The sequence below is a fragment of the Tachysurus vachellii genome, chromosome 22, assembly GCF_030014155.1.
Source record: "Tachysurus vachellii isolate PV-2020 chromosome 22, HZAU_Pvac_v1, whole genome shotgun sequence".
Classification (NCBI taxonomy): Eukaryota; Metazoa; Chordata; class Actinopteri; order Siluriformes; family Bagridae; genus Tachysurus; species Tachysurus vachellii.
This window is the reverse complement of record NC_083481.1, coordinates 9,614,721-9,636,056: the sequence shown is the minus strand read 5'-3', so window position 1 is coordinate 9,636,056 and position 21,336 is coordinate 9,614,721. Positions and strand designations below refer to the sequence as shown.

Below are 21,336 nucleotides of genomic sequence, written 5' to 3'. Positions count from 1 at the left end.
AGTCCTCATTTTATAGTACAGTTTTTTTCAGTCGCTAACAAGCGTTTGTCCAAACAGTTGTCACATTTTCAAAACTCTAAACACAATTAGCACAGCATCAGTCTTTTGTGGCCATACCATTCACACATTTCATGTCGTTTTCACACAATATGCAATCAGTAAACACATTTCCACAATGCTTACATTTCCTTAACAGACAAGTTATACCTCTCAACAAAATTATGGATTGTTTTTGTAGTATTCAAGAATGTTAACACACAACATCCCACAATAGCAAAAACAATATTCCAAACCTTAGATACAGTATAAAAACCTCTGCTTCTGCAATGATATCAGTTCAAAAACAATATATCTCAGCTGATAATAAACAAACAATTGAATAATTGACACACAGCTGATTTATGTTGGGTGAATTGGGCCAACCACAGCTGATTCCAGTCTGGCTTAGACTCAGTGGCAGGGGTTATTTTTTTCTATTACTATAAAAAGAGGACTTTGAGGAGTGATGTTTTTGGAAACAGAAACAGAAAAAGACAAACACTGTAATGTTTGGACGTGGAAGAGGAAGAGCAAGGGGCCCAGGGAGAAGACCAGCTCCAGTGAGAGATGCAGGGCCAGGATGAGGTGCAGTAAGAGATGCAGTAGGAGGTGCAGTGAGAGGTGCAGTGAGAGGTGCAGGAACAGGAGCAGGCCCAAGGAGAGGGCAAGGTAGAGGTGTAAGAATGCGTGGTGGTGGCATTCCAAGGGCTGCAAGAACAGTAGTCAGTGATGAAATTCGTGCCACTATCATTGACCATGTAATCAACCACGGTCTCTCACTAAGAGAGGCTGGTGAAAGAGTGCAACCCAATTTGAGGCGGTCAATGGTTGCCGCCATTATTCACATCTTTCAACAAACCAACAGGTAAGTATTGCATTTTACATGGATTGTTTCTATTCTCACTTGACATGTCAATAAGGTCATACAGTAATGCATATGTTGATTTTTTTTCCCATCTAAAGAATGCAACGTCTTCCACCCTCTGGGGGAAGAGGAAAGCTCCTCAATAATGATCAAGAGCTTGCCATTGTAGAAATGGTTGTTGCAAAAATGCAATAAAACTGCATGAAATTAAAACTAGAATTGTGGAGGACCATGAGATATTTGGCAATATAGAAAGCATCAGCCTCACAACCATTACACGTACATTGTCCAAACACAGAGTGCGGATGAAGCAGCTCTACACTGTTCCCTTTGAGAGGAACAGTGAGAGAGTCAAGGAGCTACGACGACAATATGTCCAGGTATAGTGTATATTCAATTCAATGTCCAGTTCTATAAGCTTTGCACTTTGCAAGTAGGTAACCTACACAGTAATAGGTTACAATACAGTATGGTATACAGTAATGACATGATATACATAAACTTTGTTTCAGAGAGTTATGGAATTGAAGGCCAACCAGGCCCCTCATGAATTCATTTACATAGATGAGGCAGGATTCAATTTATCCAAAAGGCGTCGACGTGGACGAAATATAATTGGAAAAAGGGCCACAGTTGATGTGCCAGGACAGAGAGGGGCAAACATTACCATGTGTGCAGCAATGGCAAATGCAGGATTACTCCTTCACAGATGTCAGGTTGGACCCTATAACACCGAGCGCCTCCTTGCCTTTCTCAATGATCTCCACAAGCGCCTGGTACCAGAGCAGGATCAGGAGGGTGAAAACATGAGGACCTTTGTAATTACCTGGGACAATGTTGCTTTCCATCATTCGCAAGCAATAACAGCATGGTTTGAAGTCCACCCAAGACTGGTAAGTCTCTTCCTTCCACCCTATTCACCTTTCCTCAACCAGTTCTTTTCTGCATGGAGGTGGAAGGTTTATGACCATCAGCCACATGACCAGATGTCCCTCCTTGAAGCCATGGATGCTGGCTGCAGGGACATCACAGTTCAAGATTGGCAAGGGTGGATCCGACATACCAAGCGGTTTTATCCCAGGTGCATCGCCTTGGATGATATCAGATGTGATGTTGATGAAAACATGTGGCCGAACCATGAAGATCGCAGGGATTAGATACATTAATTTTGTGCTATTTTTAGTTCCCCCCTTCTTATCTGGGCTTTTTGCTGTTTTGTTTTTTGTTTTTCAGAATGCTCTTATATATGATATTTTGTTCACTGTAAGCAATACTGTAAAACTTTTTCTGTTCTATTATATTGTGTTTCTACTGTACCTCCTTTAGTAAACAGTAAAGAAAAAAATAACTGTGGACATACAGTTCCCAACTAAGAAGTTTTGTGTAAAAGGTGGATTGCATGTTACCTGAAACATAAAAGTCTATGCAGTTTTTCTAATGTCAACAATAGCCAGTATTTTGAAACCTGGTGTACTTTGATTGACTGCATATACCTTGTGAAGTGAAAACAAGTGTTATTGTTTGACAGAATAATTTCATTTTGAGTCAGATTTCCAGTGTTTCGGTAAAGTTAGTGTGTGCAGAGAAAGATGTGTTCTGTTTTGAAATGGAGAGTTAGTATATATTTAACAAAATGTGTTTTTGAGAGGAAAATTATCAATTTGGCCAATTGTGTTCTGTAGGTGTAAGTCTGTGTTAAGAGTTTAGAATAAACTCCTAATATTTTATTGTTAATTTTAGTTTAAATATTGCATTAGTTTAATGTTTCCAAAATTATTTGCACATTTTTTGAACCCATTATCAACATCATTCATTTTTTTAGGTATCCTAACACATCAGTATATTGTCACAGCCCTAATCTGCTGGATGGACTCGAGTAGGTTTGATTTAGAGTTCCGTGTCAAGAGGCTAATTTAAACTCATTTTCCTCTACACGTGTAATTAAGACACACTCTCCATTTCACTGAATCAAATTATAGGTAAATAAATCAAGCTTCAGGCATCGATCCGTGACTGTATAAGCATCGATCGGTGGTACACTGTTTTGCATTTGCATGCTTAGAAGCAATGTGGACGCTCTCAGATTTCACAGTGTTTATGTCCTGCACGTCTAAGAGTGTTTTGGCAACGTTGCGTGAAGAAGAGCAGACTTGTCTCTGGTGTGTGTCTGCCTCTTCAGAGCTCTGACTGTCTGCAGTACATTCACAACCATCTTGTGACCCGTGCTAATCTAAGGTTAACAGAAAAGATCCTACTGATCGTAGTACTGTGCAAACGGCTCAAAAATATAGATTTTTATAAGCAGAATTCAGTTTCTCATTCGGCCTTTCATTATTTAACGTAGTGGCAGAATTTTCATGCTTGTAGTTAAGACTGTGATAAGTACCCGAAAGGCCGTAGTGGGAGATTTAGGTTCTAGAAACCACAATTTGTAAACTAAGCCAGCTAATTAAATGAGCCTTCCTTTTAGAGGCAAAGTATGGCAGAGAAAGAGGGAAGAAAAAGTGCCACGGCGGCAGATATTTGTTTGCATATAATTGCATTAGCCTGGCACAGGGGGAATTAACGGAGATAATTAACTGATTTGGCCTGTGGCTGTGACTTGACTGCTCTCACAATGAGAGAGGTAATTCTCTGTTGTACTGAGGTTAATTCACATACAGGCAGACTGACTCTGTAACCTTGAAGTCAACACTGAAGCACTTATATATCAGTTTCTGTGCTCAGCATTTCATTATTTAAAGATGCATCATGTTAAGCCCTGCTGTAGACCAGTGGCTACACTGCATTAGAGAACATGGTGTTAAATTACTATGAGAAAAATGTTTATAAAGGTATTTTGTTCACCCAATGCTGCCGTCACATAGAAGACAGAGAAAAATTGAGACTGAAATATAACCTGCTCTCATTCCTTAGGTTTCACAAACAATGTCTTACAGGACGTTGGTTACAGTAGTAGGTTGGATTTATTCTGATTAAATTTGTTGTCATGTCAGTGTTACACAATTTTTTACACCAAGTTTGGGGTTTTCAAACTTTTTACAGTCAGTGACTCCACACAGGTTTTTTTTTTTTTTTCGGTATTTAGATGTACAATAATGCTTTATAGACGTTGTTATTCCTCATCATTCCACAGGCAGAATTCTCCTAGGCTTACTTATTTATGGTTATTAAACACATTAATTTGGAAGGATAAAGTAAACAGGCAAAAAAACTATAAGGACACATTAATAAATATAATGTAATATTTCATATTACTGGGTTATAACCCTCTCACTGTGCATCATGGACCCTCGAGAACGACTCAACACGTCTAGTGTCGTTCTTTCATTCATTCATTCATTTTCTACCGCTTTTCTGAACTACCTCGGGTCACGGGGAGCCTGTGCCTATCTCAGGCGTCATCGGGCATCAAGGCAGGATACACCCTGGACGGAGTGCCAACCCATCGCAGGGCACACACACACACACTCTCATTCACTCACGCAATCACAGACTACGGACAATTTTCCAGAGATGCCAATCAACCTACCATGCATGTCTTTGGACCGGGGGAGGAAACCCCCGAGGCACGGGGAGAACATGCAAACTCCACACACACAAGGTGGAGGTGGGAATTGAACCCCCAACCCTGGAGGTGTGAGGCGAAAGTGCTAACCACTAAGCCACCGTGCCCCACTTAGTGTCATTCTTCTACATGTAAAAATATTTGTGTAAATTGACTTTTTGTCAAATGAAGTTTTCTGTATGTGAATACGTATAGACAAATTTAAGGCAAAGCTTTTAGCTGTTTTGAATAATTACATGTCTTGAAAGATTTTTCAGCTGAATTCGAGTGATGGTGTAATCCTGTAAATTAAACACTGCTGTTACAAAGTGAAACACACCCACTGAAGCGCATACTGTAGCCATGAAATAGTCAAAGTTCACCAAAACAAGAACCTGGTAATTTTCCACAAATTTCACCAGAAACATTGTTTTATATAACGATCACCTTTGATCATAAGGGAAGGCAACTGGAAAATCCACCAAAAAGTCTCTTGGGGATTCTTGTGAGACTCCAAGTCTTTTAAATAAAAAGAACAGGTCATGAATCAGGTCAAAGTGTGAAAGATTGCTGGTGTCCATCCATGTGTTGGAAAGAATTTATCTTAAGTTCATTCAAGTTCAAGAATCCTATCTGTTTCCACCACAGCCACCTATAACTATTGAATGGCAGCAAACAACAATGGCTGTGGAAGCTGCTGCATGCAACAATACGCCACGATTTCAGTGTGCGGCTGATAAGCTGTAGAATAATCTATAAATTGAATCTGTTTGTTGTGAATGCTGTCTGTAGGCTGAATAATTCAGGAATCACTCCCACCTGGACGGTTGCTATCACAAGCATACTGGGGTTAATCATTCAAAGGAAATAAACATCACTATCCAGTCAATTTCCCCTGTTTATGAAAGCATGTTCCCCACAGGAGTGTCCCAGCATATCAATTACACCACGATGTGACCTGATTTTGTCTTTTGTTCTGAACACTGAGCATGAAACAAACGTCTTTGGTCCCACATCTCGGGAAAACACGCTTAGCTTGCCATCAGTATCAGAAGAAATGAAATGCATACTAGTCTTATTGTTGCCGACTCGGTTCCTTGAAGCCTGAACAATTGTTCGTTAGCCTGTTCTGTTATCACGTTTTAAAGCTCCATTCTCTTCTTTTCTTTTCATGTGGATTGTTACTGACCGAAGCTGTCAGTCATTAAAACAGCTCTCATTTATCCCTTTTGGCAACGCAGCAGTGTTTTGTATAATTGTCAGTTTCATTTTTTATTATGAGATAAATTAAACATCTTGTGAGTCAGCCAGAAATCTATATATCAGTATTAATATTCTCTGAGGTTGGTTAGCAGCAAATTCTCGACTTTTTTCCATGTGACACATGTGAGCAGTTGGTGACATGAAGACCTTGTTCTCCTCCCACAGACAGGTTGTCTCTAGATACAATTCCTCTTGATGTACATCCTTCTCTCTATTTTTCTGAGGCTTGTGGTAATATGTGGCAGATGTAGTGCATGCATGCGGTAACCAAACAGTTCCCTTGATGGGCTCACTGTCAGAAGGGCCGACTTGTGCACTGATTGGAAAAACATGTGCCGGATTAAACCCATGTTCCCTTTTCTGTGAAAGATTTGGGAGAAGTGCATGTCACGTCTTTGCCTAAATATTCCTCCATTCTGCCTAACCAAGTGTCAGGACCTTGAGCGGGTGTCTGGGAATATGAATGATGAGTCTTGGAGGGCTGCTTATTCCAACAAGCCCCCCTGCTGTCCAGAAAGAAGTATGAGCTCCTCCTGTACAACGTCAGGCAGCATTTTGCGGGGAACATATGGCCTCTGTTGTGTGTGATATATGACTGGTAGAGACACCTGCAGAATTGGCCTAGAATTCTTGGTCTACTGTGGCCTGTGTGGAGGCAAAGCAAGATTAGCAGTGGAGGTGTGAACATAGGATCAAAAGTCTGCGCGTTTGCAACAACTTATCACACTATATCATGTGACTGGGTTGAAAAGGGTTCTTTATGCCACATGCATGAAAGTGTTTAACTAAATAGACATGTGTCTGGTATACTGCAATATTTAACATGCGCCATATTTAAGACCAACTTGGGATTAACATTTAAAAAAATACAGTATCAGAATATTGTGAATTGGCATGCCTCCCTCGCAGCCACAGGGTCCCCAGGTCAACTGTTCCCAGGTACAGTTATTACCATGTGCACATTGGCTTCTTCTGATTTCTCTGGTTGCTGTTAGGTGAACTGAATAAGCCCTGTGAGTGAATGTGTTTGTGAACATTCGTGGTGCTGCGTGATGGACCGGCTTCCTATTCAGGTTATATTCCCGTTTCATGCCCAGTGTTCCCAACAAATGTTTCAGCTCCACTGCAACCCTGAACAGAACAAAACAGTTACTGAAAATGAGTGAATGCATGAATATAACAATGCGTTAAGACAGTTGTCATGACAAGGGAATTCAATTCTAGCATGCTCCTAAAACTCTTTTACTGAAATTCTTCAAAAGTACAAGAGTATTCAGTATTTTTTGTATTCAGTATGTTAAGACATGTGTTTCTTCTCTGCTGGCCGTTCGACCCCAACACCACTTTGTACTGGGTTAAACATGTTGATAACGTTTGACACATATTTTGCACTTGGAATCAAATTTGCACCGTCTTGCCAAGATGGCAGGCTCACAGATAGTGTGGAAGACTTTAAAAGCTTTTAAGAGGGGAAACAAACAGATTGTAGATCCAGCAGTCTGCCAATTTGCTGCCCCTTTTATACTGATTGCATGGTTTTAAAAAAGTAGACACAAACGCACTACTGCACAAATCAATCTAAAATCTCTAAAAGCTTTTCGATAAACATAAGCAAAAGAACTTGACATCCGATACAGATTTGTGGTGCTCTGTAGTTTAGGATAAAAAAGAGGCAAAACCAAGAATGCAAGAAAATAGAGAGCAATGGAATTAGGCTTTACTTTTAGGATTTTGTTTCACTGAAGTGAGTGTTTTGTTTACCTCACACATACTTAGTCGTGGTTCTCCGTCATGCTACTGTAAGTATTAAAGGTGTAACATGACGCCACTCCAATTGGTGACTGCAAGCGTTTGTAAAGCAGAAGAGTCCTTCTACTGAAAACACAGACACAGAAAGGAAAAGGGTTATATGTGAAAAGAAATAATTACTTCTTTTGCAAGGTACAACAATTTGCAGACATAAATTTATTCAGTTAATGAATTTCCTCAGCTCAGTTCCTGAGCTACATCACCCGAGTTCATAACTGGTCTCAATCAGTCACCATGTGATCTTTCTGGGCAGATTTCTATCTAGTGTGATAGCGTAAGCTTCAATTTTTCAAAACGGCTATGCCTTTCCAAAACCAGGGGCCGTTATTTATAGCTGACAACAATAGCCAAGTAATACAAAGTACAGACATACAGTTTTTAGGTTTGTTACATTTCAGAAAGACACACTACTGCAATTTTGCTGCTGCAAGGTGAAACGTCAAGAAGCATTTCATATGATTCATTTTCCTTAAAGATGAGGTCATTTTAAAATGATGAGAAAGATGCTTTGATTATAAAATTATTGAATATTAAAATTAACCAATAGTTTTTGAAGAGCACAGCATAGATGTGCTGCCCTATACATAGTACATGAACAGCATGAGCTGTGGCGTGGCTGCTCTGTGGGATTGTGAACCAAATACCCAATGAACCTGGCAAAAAAGAATACTGCACCAACTAGAACACATCCTACACATGGTCTATCAAGGGGACGCACGGCACAATGTGGGGGACACGCTAGTCATGGTGCCAACCCATTGCAGGGAACAATCGCACACACTCCAGTCTTTAGAGATCCTAATCAGCCAACAACACTTGAGTCTGAACTGGGGAAAGAAACCGGAGCACCCTGAGGAAAACCCCCAAAGCTCGGGTGGGACATGCAAACGCCACACACAGAGGGCAGTACCAGGATCCCCATAGATGTGAGACAATCATACTAACCACTAAGCCACTGTGCACCCAATTCCGAATACATTTTTGTAGTTAGAAAGCATGCACTCAAAGCAGCAATACACATCTTATGCTGTTGACTTTTCAGTCTGAAGTCTCTGACTTGCATTCCAAGGTAAGTACCATATTGTATGCATTGATGCATTGATAATCTTTAATGGAGTAAACATTCTGTACCTTACTGCTAAGGATCTGGACCTAATGTCTAATCAGGCTCAGTTAGAAAGAAGAGTTGATTAAAGAGTAGCAAGATTCTGCATTGCAATCTGAAAATCCAAACGATTCTGTACGTTTCGTGTGTGGGAGATTGCTAGGTCATTGCGCTCTCCATTATGTACAACCCATAAAATATAAACCATGTGAACGATTTCACTCCGAAAGAATGAAAAGAAGAATAAAAGAAGTTGAATGTAAGGCGATAAGAATTTGCCTTTGAAATCTTTCCTTAATGTAAAACTGACTCTTCATTCATTTGTTTAAAGAGGCTTTGTTATGTTTGGCAGATGATGCATGCATTCCTCCACGATGTGAATGTTATAGACATATCAGAAGGCCGAGCAAAGGAAAAAAAAAGTCTGTGAGTCACATTTGCCTAACACATAGAAAATTCTCTCTTGTGATTACAGAGATTGATCTTTAGCCAACAGTGGGATTATATGTATGTTCCCAATAAATAAGAAACTCAATATTTCTCTGTTCTGGTGTCACTAGGTTTCTATCACACAGAAAGGGTGTTTGTTATAGTTCTTGATGATATGCACATGTCTTTGCCATTGCTCTGGGTCATAAATAATCTTTTCTTAGACGTTTATTTCATTTTCTTTTCTGAAAACTGATGGCAATACCTCTATACCTTGTAAATGAATCACATTTAACTTTTTATATTTTAATGAGATTTTACTTAAACCAAGAGATCGTTCTTTATAGTGGGCTTTTGGGGTTGTTTATTTATTGCTATTGTTGTTTCCCCTCGAATGTCTGCTCGGTTCACACCTGAGTTTAATGCGCTGTATTTGAAAAACTGCCTCGGGTGTGAAAAGATTTGCAACAAGTATCAACAAGAGTTCTGTTTTTCGTTAAGTACCTTCTACACTGCATCCTTCAATCTTTCTAGTTAAAGGGAGCCTAGAGTGTCTTATGCTTCTTCACTCAAGTTGGGCTGGAGGGCAATGCTCACTGACCCCTCAGACAACACAAGCACTACACCCAAAGATGGGCACTCAGCTGCCATCTTATCCCCTATTGTTGCTTTTCTTTCCACTCTCTCTTCTCTGAAAACCGAGCTGTTCTTCGTCTCACTGTTGTACTCTATTTCTCGGATGCCAGAGAAAGGGAGTCACTTTGGACTCTTTCACATTCGGGAGTAGCGCTTTATAATAGGTCCCACAAATAAGCATATAATATACTAATGCTTTCATACTGAGTTAATTATCATAAAATATGTAATTAATACATAGAGCAATCCTTAGGGTGTCAGGAAATACTGTATATCAGTCATAGCCATTGATGATAGGAATTGTTAAATATTGATATCTTTATGTTTGTGATAAGAAATCCTAATTGCATTATAATTAAAACATTTGTAATGTATATGTGTATGTACATATAAAAAAACAGTGACTTCCAGTCTGGCAGGATGAGTAACTTGAGAGCAAGCAGACACATGAGAGCAGTGAATGGCTTAACCTGGTAGTTACAATGTCAGGTAATACATCAAACCTGATGAAACATTTCATTAAACATGGGCTTAATCTCTGTCAAGAAAATTGCAGAGATTTCAACTGCGTGAACATCAACATTGCTTTGTTGCTGCCGGAGATTCGAGAAACAGTTTTTTGGGGTGAGGAAATATCAGCAGGGGAGTTAAATGTTTGCCATTGTTTTTGACTTTAGCGAGAGATTAGTTAGTATTACACTGGTTAGAGTGTGTGTGTCTGGATTTGACAGCTAGCACCTAAAACCATTTATTAGCTGTCTAGTTGGCTAGCATCCAGTTACAATCATCCTATCTACTACATATTCACATATGCTAGTTTAATGTATTTGCTAAGAACAACAAGTAACCAAATATTATTGCTAAACGATTACAGAGATTTTCAAAACTGTACACTAAAAGAAAAAGCACACTAGAAGAAGCCAAAATACACAAATACAAGCCAAACAACTGACCATCAAACCACCTTATGTGATTTTTGCACAACACATTTCAGATTTAGTCTCATTTAGTCCTTTGCTGGTAATGTATAATAAAGAAACTCCACTGGGAAGGAAAGGCATTCTTCTGAGAAGGCTTTCACTAGATTTTGGATTATGGATGTGGGGATTTGTGTTCATTCAGTCACAAGAACATTAATATGGTCAGGTGCTGATCCTGGATGAGGAGACCTGGTGTGCATTCTGTGTTCCCGTTCATCCTAAAGGTGTTCAGTGGGGTTGAAGTCGTGGCTCTGTTCAGGTCACTTAAATTTTTACACCCAAGGGATAAGCCTTGTCTTCATGGATCTTGCTTTGTGTACAGGGGTGTTGTCATGGTGGAACAGGTTTGGACCTCTTTGTTCCAGGGAGGGGAAAAATTGACGCTACAGCATACAGTACAAAGGCATCCTATGTTATTGTGTGCTTCCAACCCGCTGTGACAGTCAGGTGTCCACTTTTGGATACAAAGTTAGGCTAGAAGTTAAGTAATAGTATGAATAAACATTATATTTGTTTTTAGATTGTATTAGGTTTAATTCAGGGTTCATGAAGTAGAAGTTTATAAAAACAAACAAATGACAAACAGCCACAAGTTGCTAAAACTTTCAGGCTGACCTAACCAACCTATTGCTATTCCTATCGCTATTGCTCCAGGGGCTCTGGTCGAACCTGATCACAGGTAACTTTCCGTGTGGAGATGTTCATGCTCTTCCAGTGTTTGTGTGCGTTTGGCCTGAAGGAAACTCACACAAACACTGGAAGAGCAGTGTTTTTTTTTAAATATGCCAGTAAGTGGATCGGCTACAGCTCCCAGGTGTGAAAGAGTGTGTACAGTATATGTGTGTGCTTGGTGTCCTGCAATCGACACGTGTCTTATCTTACACCCTGGATTGTTATAGATCCCAATCTCAGATCACCTCAACCTTGTCCTTATAAGGAAATGTTAATGTAAAATGTAAATGATATTTATTACTACTGTAAATTATTGTAATAATTTACAGTTAACAGTAAACAAGATGTCAATACTTAACATTATGAATAGCTTTTACACATTAAATGATTATTTGACTGTTAATGTACTTGTATATGCTTCAATACTTCACGAAATATCTGTGTTAATTCATCGTTATGAAAGTATTAGGTAACAGGTATAAATGTCCACTTGGAGCTTTATTGTAAAACCTTATCCACGATGCGGTCCGCTCCTGGAATTATTTAAGGAGAAAAGTAATAACAGAACTGGGCTAAAGTGGAAGGATCAATAGTGGATAAAGCAATACTTGTCACTCTGCCTTGCATTATGACTCTATCAGTGCCAAACAACTTACGAGTTTTTGCCAAGCAATGCATTGGACGCATTTTTGCCTGAAGCCTTAATAAAACATGTGTTTTTTTTGAGAAGCTGGATGCCAGGTGCTGGAGTCATGGTGCTGCGGTTTCCTCTCACCTCCCGAGTGTCAGAACGATGGAGCAATCCTGCAAACAAAGAAAAGAGAAAAGGGGGGGAGAAAGGGGGGGAAAGTGAAAGGCAAGCCAAGCTAACACGCCTGCCCTGTCAGGCTGTTTCTGTCTCAGTGCTGCTGCTTAGTGTTGTGTGTCAGTAAGGATTACATGTAGAGAATGACAATTGTCTCAGCTCATAGGAATAGAGAGAGCAGAAAGTAAATGAGAAGATAGAGAGAGCAGAGAAGACAGGAACGGAGCATGAGGAAGAAAGCAACAGGAGAATAGAGAAGCTACAACATGAGGGAGGAACGGAGAGAAAGAATTGCAGGGTCTCCCTGCCGGTGAGGTTTAGACACAAAGGTGAAATCCTCCTCAGGGAGCTGCAGCGTTCGTGCACCGTTCGATCAAAGCACGTCGTGAATTAATTAACTCAGCATGCATTATTCAACACATTTCAATTGCTATACTCATAATAGTGTTGCTCCACTCCTCCAGGGAACAAAAGAACCCACATAATGTCTGATAATGCAGAGGCATCCTGGGCCTCCAGAGGAAACGGCCCAAAGCAATTTTCCTGCTTGGTTCTGCTGTGGAATGCTGCTTATAATGATGAATTTAGCAGAGCACTTCAGAAGCATGGGTTATGGTTTTTCTCATCACATTTCACCCGACATACGAAATAAATCCTTAAACATTCTGGAATATGATTCCCCCTTTTTATTTCTGCATACGAATAATAATAATCCCGTAATGGATTCCAGTTTATTTAATCACCTACCCAAAGAGAACTCAATCTCTAATCAATTAATGAACAAAACTGCTTGAAAATGTTATTCAAGCACTTTTGTCAGCTGTAGATTTCTCACTCTGTGTTTTAGTCCTGTTGGGCGTGTACAGACACTGCGTCCACTCTGTTCTAGGCTCACTGCCTGAACTATAAATAAAGAACACAAACACAGTTACATCAGATTCCCCATTTTCATTTGTTTCTTTTAGACTGCAATCTTTTTAAAATAGGACCCAGACTTTATCGTGTCCTGTCCTGCTGGCAATGGATTTATCGGCCAAAAAAATCTTCTGTAGAGGCTATGAATATTGCATGAGGGTTCCCAGCTCAGTCATATTGTCTAATATAAAAATTCTGTTGGCATCTTTATTTGTGTCTGTAACTCAATGTTCAAGTTTCTGTTTTTTTTTTTCCAAGATATTTGAGATTCCCACTTTATCATCATAAAAACAAAAAATATCTTTTTATGGAGACTGTTTTCTTTGACATAATTTTTTTTATTGTGAAGCTTTTAAAGGCCTTAATGTCTTTTGACAGTAGAATAAAGTCTGCTGTAAATACTCTGGAATTTTAGTTTTGTGTTAATTTATTGTCTATAAGCGTCATATTTGATGTGCTAACCATGTTCCCTGTCAAGCTCTATTTCCAGAATTTTATGGCTGCAGAAAAGTGGAGCAATAAGCATAAGAAATGTTTTCAATTATTCGTTAATTCTTTTTCCTGTTTGAAGTAGACACTGTGATCTCGGAGTATGAATGAGATTAACAGATGGTGTACATGTACAATTTGATGGTTTGTGTATTGGGAGAATGTCAGGTTGAAATGCATTAAAATTCAGGTAGCTTTATTACCTTGTCTCTAAGTTCAGACTATATTGGAGGACACAGTCCGACTGGATGTCTCTGAACATCTATTTACTTTGATTACTGATGAGGCTGATGCACTGTCTTAAGATAAATATACTGAAATCTGTAAATCTGAATGTGAAAAGACAGATGAAGAAATAAAAATATAACATTATTGGCAGTACAAGAGTCTAAAACGAGCAGAAGCAGCATGATATGCAGAGCAATAAATCCTTATATCAGAAAGCATGCAGGGTGCTTGTGTGTGTGTGTGTGTGTGTGTGTGTGTGTGTGTGTGTGTATATGTGTGTGTGGGGTGGGGGGTTACAGTCCTTGGTTCGATCCTGAGCTCCTGTGTGGGTTTTCTCTAGGTTCTCTAGTTTCCTCCTTCCCAAAAAAAAACATGCTAGTGTGTGCATTGTCGACGATAAATTGCCCTGGGTGTCAACGTATGCTCATGCTGTCCTGAGGCTGACTGAAAACGCATACAAAAAATGCTCTGTGGCCTGAGGGTAAGACTAGGCACAGGGTGATGTCTAAGTGTTATGTTCCCAACTAGTTTTGCTTAATATGTCTGAAAGACACATAAGTTGCACCACAGTAATAATTACTGATTACTAAGCGTGCCTACAGTTATGGAACTGGATTGATGAAATGTCAGCCTTCTCAGCCTGTGATAAAACATTAATTCTGCAATAATCCTAAACTTATTGCTTACTCCATCATGATTGTAACCTCGCATCCTGTTTCATTTATAGCCTCTACTTGTACAGGTTGTTCCCACAAAATAATGGAGAGGATGGAAGTGATGCCTCTGCAAAGTCAGAGAGTTGGAGCTATGAATGAAAAAATGAGATGTTCTTAATTAATACACCAGATTTAATTGAGATTATGACAAGGTTAAAAAGCAATCAAAATTCAAACGTTGACATAACAAGAAGCAGGAACACACTAGTGACTTTAACAAGTAGTAGGAAACCAAACAAACAACGAAAGTCCTTAAATTCTTTGACCCAGGAGTGCTTTCAGTCATGCATGATGTTGGAAAAGCTCTGTCAGATTATTGTAAATAGAATACACTAGCAGGATCTCACAGTGCAAGCCAACGGTGGGTCAACGGTTATTTTTTTCAGTAAAACATTTTTCATATGTTTTACTTCAGATTAATCGCAACTTTCCATAAAATCATCTGGGAGTGTCATTCTTATTAGAACTGACATTGTGCACTTTGTCACGGTCAAATCCAGTCCTCTCCTATACACAAACAAAACAAATGACGATACAAATGCATGGCCCAGATATCCATGGACTATATTTGTAAAATGCAGATTTTAAGCACCTTAGAGCAGTCAATACTTGCTAAAGTTTTAAAGGAATAAAGGTTCTTTACAATGGTTACAGGGCTCAGGAATAAGGTCAGGAAAAACAGGACTCTTTTCGAACAAAACAAAACAAAAAAAAAAACCATTTTTTGAACTGCGTAGCGCTCCTCACTTTTCTCTCAGCAGAGCATGTAATGTGCTTATTATTGAAGTCGTTTTTGGATGACCAGAGCAGGGTCATAGACTGTATACAGGAAAATGTTCTGTATACAGGCAGGACCTATATTACAGTCTCCACCCTAACTCCCATCGTGTATGATGGTAGACAATAAACACAGTAAAAAGAGTGTTTGATGAATTTGCCCAGTGCCGCATTAACTCTGAATTAGGTAATGCAAGTCGATTGGAACCAGATGTGTTGTGCTGCTATCCACCAAAGGACTATCGGGTTTGTTTGAATTAGCACCGAACAGCATATTGTTAATTGAGCAGAGTACTGTTCAAACCACACTAGGAGGTAAACCTTCGTACATCTACAAAACTCATACCTCAGTCTGTTACAACTAATGGACTTATGAGCATTAATCTTGAGAAACTGTCATTTAAGAATGTGTGTGCCATTGCCTTTACAAGTCTGGCAAAACTGCCTAAGTCTTCCGGCATCTGAATTGGCAGGAGGAAAAAAATGTAAGGAGCGAGGGAAAGAAATGGAACGGACACTAAGACGGAATGAACCCATATGGAACAGAGAGTTTCATTGGCTTGGCTCTGCACCTCGGAAAACTGGTGATGTTTCCTCTGGAGTTAATCTGGCTGTAGAGCTGCAGGGCTTGCTGGCTCCCAAGGATAATGTGCGTGGTCTCGTTGAAACGACGTAACTCTTTTATCTTGACCCATGAGAAGGAGGATGTTCGAGTGCTTTATTTTGTGATCGAAAAATAGTTTGCCTGTTTAACTGAACACTTGGGATCTTTTCAATTCTTCTAAAGGCGAAAAGTTTTACAGTTTTCCAAAATAGCTTTTTTTATGTCTTTGCTTTGACAATTTGATGTCATGAGGTGAAAAAGAAAAATATACAAATACTTAAAATGTGCAGTCTTTGTAAGTGGGGGAGAAAAATGATGAGGATTTTAGTCCCTGTGCCTGTCACATTTCATCCCATTCTTATGTATCCCTTCCACCTGTGCAAACAAGCCTCGCTATTGTTTAAGTTGCTATTATAAAAAATGATAGCTAATTTTGTATTGCAAAAATTCAAATCTAAAGAGATGGACTGGATCTGATCTATTCTAAGCTGGAAACAAATCATAGGGTTAAATTCCTGCTGTCAAGTATCAAGATGGCTCATTTCACAGTATGGCCAAGTTGTCCAGTGCCAAGACATTCAACTTTGTACTTGGACTAGATGAATATTGCTGGAGACCTCAGAATGTAAACTCTGTTCTCAACAGCATGAAACAAACAAGCACGGAAAGAGGGGAAGCACCCCGGGCCAGACCCGCTGTCACCCGAAGACAACCGGTGCACACTGGGGCCCCAGAGGGTCCACTGGAATGTCGAATGAGCCTATTTGATTAAAATATGTTGGTCAAAACCTAGTTCTTGTCTCTGGCCCAGGCGTCATGATGGCGTGTCTGCCCTGGGCAAAAAAAGAAAATCTTGTGTCTGGTATATTCAAGCCTGCAGACTCATAGTTGATTGGCTGTGCGTGCTAAATGGGAGGAATGGAGTAGTACAGCGTGGTCATGGCTGCAGCTGGATAACGGCCCGGCTGTGAGAGTGGGATCTGGGCCTGGCTAACTCCATCTCTGATGTCTTGGCAGTGCTGTGACAGGGAGAGGTCCATCTGCCCTGGCCAGATTTCAGCGCCTGTCATTCTTTCAACAGCATGGAGCAGGAGACAAGCTGACATCACACATGCACATTTGTGAAACTGATTATCAGAAATGCATCGACTGCTTCAAGCATATAGGGTCATCTATGCCTTATACTATGTCCAAATATGTTAATTTGGACTTTGTAATGGTTTTGAATAGCCCACTGTATCTCTCTGGTCTTCCCATGTGGTCTTCCCATCAACAAATCCCACCTTCAATGGGCCTTTCTTTCCTCAAAAACCTAATCCAAATGCTACTTCAGGCTTCAGTGATAAACGAAACCCTCTGTTTATGCCATCAAATAAGCATCCAATTATCAGTGATTTGGAGATAGATATATAATACTCATGTTTAGTCAACCTAATTGCTTATTCTCTCCCCAAAGACAGAGGTTAAGGATGTGAAATAAACACCGAGCAGTGAGGTATTAGGGCTGGAAAGTGGCACGCTGACCGTGTTTTGCTGCTGATTGGAGCTGTTGGAGCACAGCTGAGGAATTCCTCTTGCTCCTAGTTTGGACTGGAAAATAAATGAGAGGCTCAGTATCACATGAAGAAATCCATGCAGGGTTGTCAGATCAGATTCATTATGTTTCCAATATGCACTACAGACGTCGCCAACACAGATGGTGTACAATAGTGTCTTTGAGTAGGGATCTAAAATACAGAGTTAAAGATTTTATAAGTGGTATTTTTATTCACTTGGCTTGTCCATGATTAGCTTGTAGAAGGAAAGATGACCATGTTGATTCCTGTCATGGTTACTTCACCGTCCAGATCCCACTCTTCCCATTATGGAATTCATTCATTCATTCATTCATTCATTTTCTACCGCTTATCCGAACTTCCTCGGGTCACGGGGAGCCTGTGCCTATCTCAGGCGTCATTGGGCATCAAGGCAGGATACACCCTGGACGGACTGCCAACCCATCGCAGGGCAATTATGGAATTCAATCTGTATATAATTTGCTGAAATGAAGTGAGCAACAGGTACTGCTGAGGATTACTCTGTAATTTGAAGGATTCGAGTATGCTAGCGAAGAAGGGCATTGTTTGAAGTCTGTCCAAGCTGAGACCAATCGATTTGTCGTCAGCACAAGTGTGAAAGGCATTTATCTCCGAGGAAGTATGATACCAAGACAGGACGTGAATGGTCTTTCCCTGAGGCACATATCCAGCCTCATATATGAACAGGAAGTGTCCTTTGATATCCACTGGATGCATTTTGGGCTAATAATGGCCTCAGAAATCATCCTTTGAACTGTCTTTTCATGTCTTGCGAGTTTGCTAATCTCATTTATTTTCAAAAAGATAATTTAATATAGTTCTACAATTTGTAACATTATAGATCTTGACTTAATTTTGGAACCATGTAGCTAATGTTGGCAACTAATTCAGAGTGTGTCATTTAGCCAGCTTTGATTCTGTGTTCTGGTGTAGCAGGGCATTTCCTTATGAACACAATTATTAAGCCCAAAGAACAAAAAATCTTGTCTGGCACTGTTTTAGATAAGGTGGCAGTGTACAGTAACCTGCAGCTAAAATAGCCAGAGCATCTTGGGAAAGAGAGACAGTTTGCTTGGCACTGTTTCCAAAATACTTTGTTCTCATCTTTTTCAAGAAAAGGGTGCGGTGGTACTTGTTACAGGAATGTTGCTGTGTTGCCAGTATCTGGTTATTTGTTTGGCTGTGTTTCCTGAAGTCACTGCGAGGATGTACAAGACTTCAGTGAAAATGCTACATGCAGTGGACAACTAGCATGAAATATAGCAACATTTGCCTCCCCATAACGATGATTAGCCCCATGCTACAGCTTTTCCACTCCACTGCTTGTCACCTAGTCTCTGTTTGATACATAACCCTTAATGCAATTATGTGCTAGATGTAATGCTAATGCACTCAATTATTTTCCTGTTCTTGACATTGGGGGCCACAATGTGCAGAAGCGACACCAAAAAACTGAGCTTTTTAAGCGTCATCAGCTGGATTTATGTTTACTCAGAATTGCAGAGGTGTTCTCTCATAACGTCTGGTGACAGTGAAAGTGGTGATCTGGCTATGCTCCAGGCCGAGCAAGGATAGTGTTCAGCGGGGCATGATAAATAGGAATCTCCAGCCCTGATACACAGCCTCTGCACACACTTGAGAAGGCTAGATTCACCCAACTATACCTCTTTCTTCATTTATTTTAGATGATCAATCTCCCTTTTTTTACCTTTACAGGTGGTATGTGAACTTAGCCAACTTAGCTTCCTTAGGGCACAGGGCAAGGGCTGATTCATTTTGCATACATCTTTTATAAAAGCATATCTGGCTACATTTTCCTGCACTCTGCTCTCATTTTGAACACAATTTTTCTTTATCTGTCCATATATGTGTTACTGTTAAAGATTACCTCCACATATCTAACATTACACAGTGGTGGCGTTTTTTCTTTAGGTACATTTGCATGATGGAGTGTAGCACAAATTGGATTTCTTGTGATTAACTCAGTGTGTTATAATCTCAAGGAGAAGAACTACTTGTCCAGGCACGTAGTTCTTCTTGTTCTGCAATAATTCACCTCTGATTGTGGTGAGGGAGTGTGCCAAGGAGAACAAGGAGTAAGGAGAAACATTTCCATTTTTTTTGCACTTCAGGTTGCACCCAGACATGTGTACATGGTCATACTGAAGTGTTACTTGACATTTCACAATGTGAAGAAATCTTGTAATATTCATAGTGTTTTCAAATATTAAACATCTGTAGTCAAGGGAAAAAATTAGCATACCCTTAGGAACAAAGACATTTAATCAAATACAGCTAAGACATTTAGGGTGTTAGCATTCAACTGTTCCTACATTATATGAGTGATATGAATAGTGTGTGTTATTTAAAGTCTGTGATATTTAAAATATTATCAAATAACTTGTTTGCCCACTCTTTGCCATTAAAACAGTCTCCAACATTTCTTCATATTCAGTGAGCAGATTTATGAGTTCTCTCAGTGGTGATATTATTATTTAACTGCCAGATGTCATGGCCAGTCATTGGTCATTCTTTTTGACATATCTGGCTATTGCTAGAGAGTCTGGTACCTGTCATCACTAGACTTGGCCTAGGATCATCTACAGCCACAAGATGTGTCAGTGCAAACGACCATCCACAGGCTTTTCTAATAGACCCTCAGCAAATGTGCAGCGATTTCATGTCTCACTGCTATCATCAAAACTAACAAAATGGTCTAATAACGATTTAAAGATGTGCACATAGACTAAAACATGGCCATGTGATCATATTAAGAGGAGCTGTGGGCGGAGCATCCGAGGCCAAGACTCTACCTGTTCTATCGAAGCCAAATGTCCTTCAGTGTCTACATCAAATCTCAGGTCTTGAAATGATTATAGGAAATTATAGCAGAAAAAAAGGTTTTTCTTTTGATTTGACCTCATGTTTCAGATTGTTGTTTTGCAGGGTTGTTTTAGATGGCTGGCTGTTATATGAACTGTAGAATCACCCTGAATAACAAAAGGAGATTAAACATGTTGTTAGAAAGACGGCTACTTGATGGGTTTGGATAAAATATCAGTTCATCTGTACATCTTTTGATTATATTAGAATTTTTAGCATCTACACAGTACAACGAGAGTGAAAAAATCCAAAAGGTGGGGAATAAATGGAAAAACATCTGAACATCGAGAACATCTGAACCATAATATTTGAGGAGGTAGATATTTTCTTTGTGTAGCAGGTGTTCAGGGGAAATATTCTATAAATGGGGACTTGTGCAGATGTGCAAAAACATTTACAAAATACAGGTATAATTACTGAAATATATGAGTTTGAGTTGACTGATTCTAGGTGCTCGGTCCTAGCACTTGTCCTTACAAAAACAATTGGTCCAAACCTGTACAAAATGACCTGAAATCAATTAGTGAACTTAGTATGAGTCGCTGTTGTGTGCTATGGAGGAACAGAGAGAGAAATCTACCAGACACAGTGTTTGCTACACACCACTTGTCTTCTTCTTCCTGTTTGCCTGAAGCCAGAGACAGTGCTGCTTGCTAGCATGTTATTTGCTGACTGCTGGGAGAGAGAGAGAGAGAGAGAGAGAGTCACAGAGTAAGTGCAGAAAATGTATTTTATTTAAGAACTATGACCGGTCTTGCTAACTGTGCACGTTTGTGAGTGCTGATGAAACGTTAAACCGTTCAAGTCTTTCATCATTTTTTTTTTTTCAGAACATGGTTTGTAATAAAAAACAGACAACGGACAGAAGTATGCATTTATTCTCCTCTTTCGTTTCAAAGCAGACCATGTAGTGGTGCAGCCACTGCAAAACAAAACATTAACACATTACAGGTGCTGCGTCATTATTTTGTTGAGTGCAATAGTTTGGAGATTAAAG

The 21,336-nt window shown here is 39.7% G+C and overlaps 2 protein-coding genes across 4 annotated transcripts in view; both read left to right on the top strand.

Moving 5' to 3' along the window:
- The window catches only part of ephb2b (eph receptor B2b), a 149,199-nt gene that overhangs the window by 18,074 nt on the left and 109,789 nt on the right, over positions 1-21,336 (top strand). The window lies entirely within an intron of this gene.
- On the top strand, positions 14-2,577 carry LOC132838377 (uncharacterized). 2 transcript variants are annotated; one of them, XM_060858666.1, is made up of 3 exons: positions 14-904; positions 1,003-1,284; positions 1,417-2,577. In XM_060858666.1, the coding sequence occupies exons 2-3, from the start codon at positions 1,210-1,212 to the stop codon at positions 2,059-2,061; spliced, it is 720 nt and encodes a 239-aa protein (XP_060714649.1). In that variant the 5' UTR covers positions 14-904; positions 1,003-1,209; the 3' UTR covers positions 2,062-2,577. The 2 variants fall into 2 exon arrangements, with proteins under 2 accessions (XP_060714649.1, XP_060714648.1); XM_060858665.1 differs by having other exon boundaries at positions 14-1,284.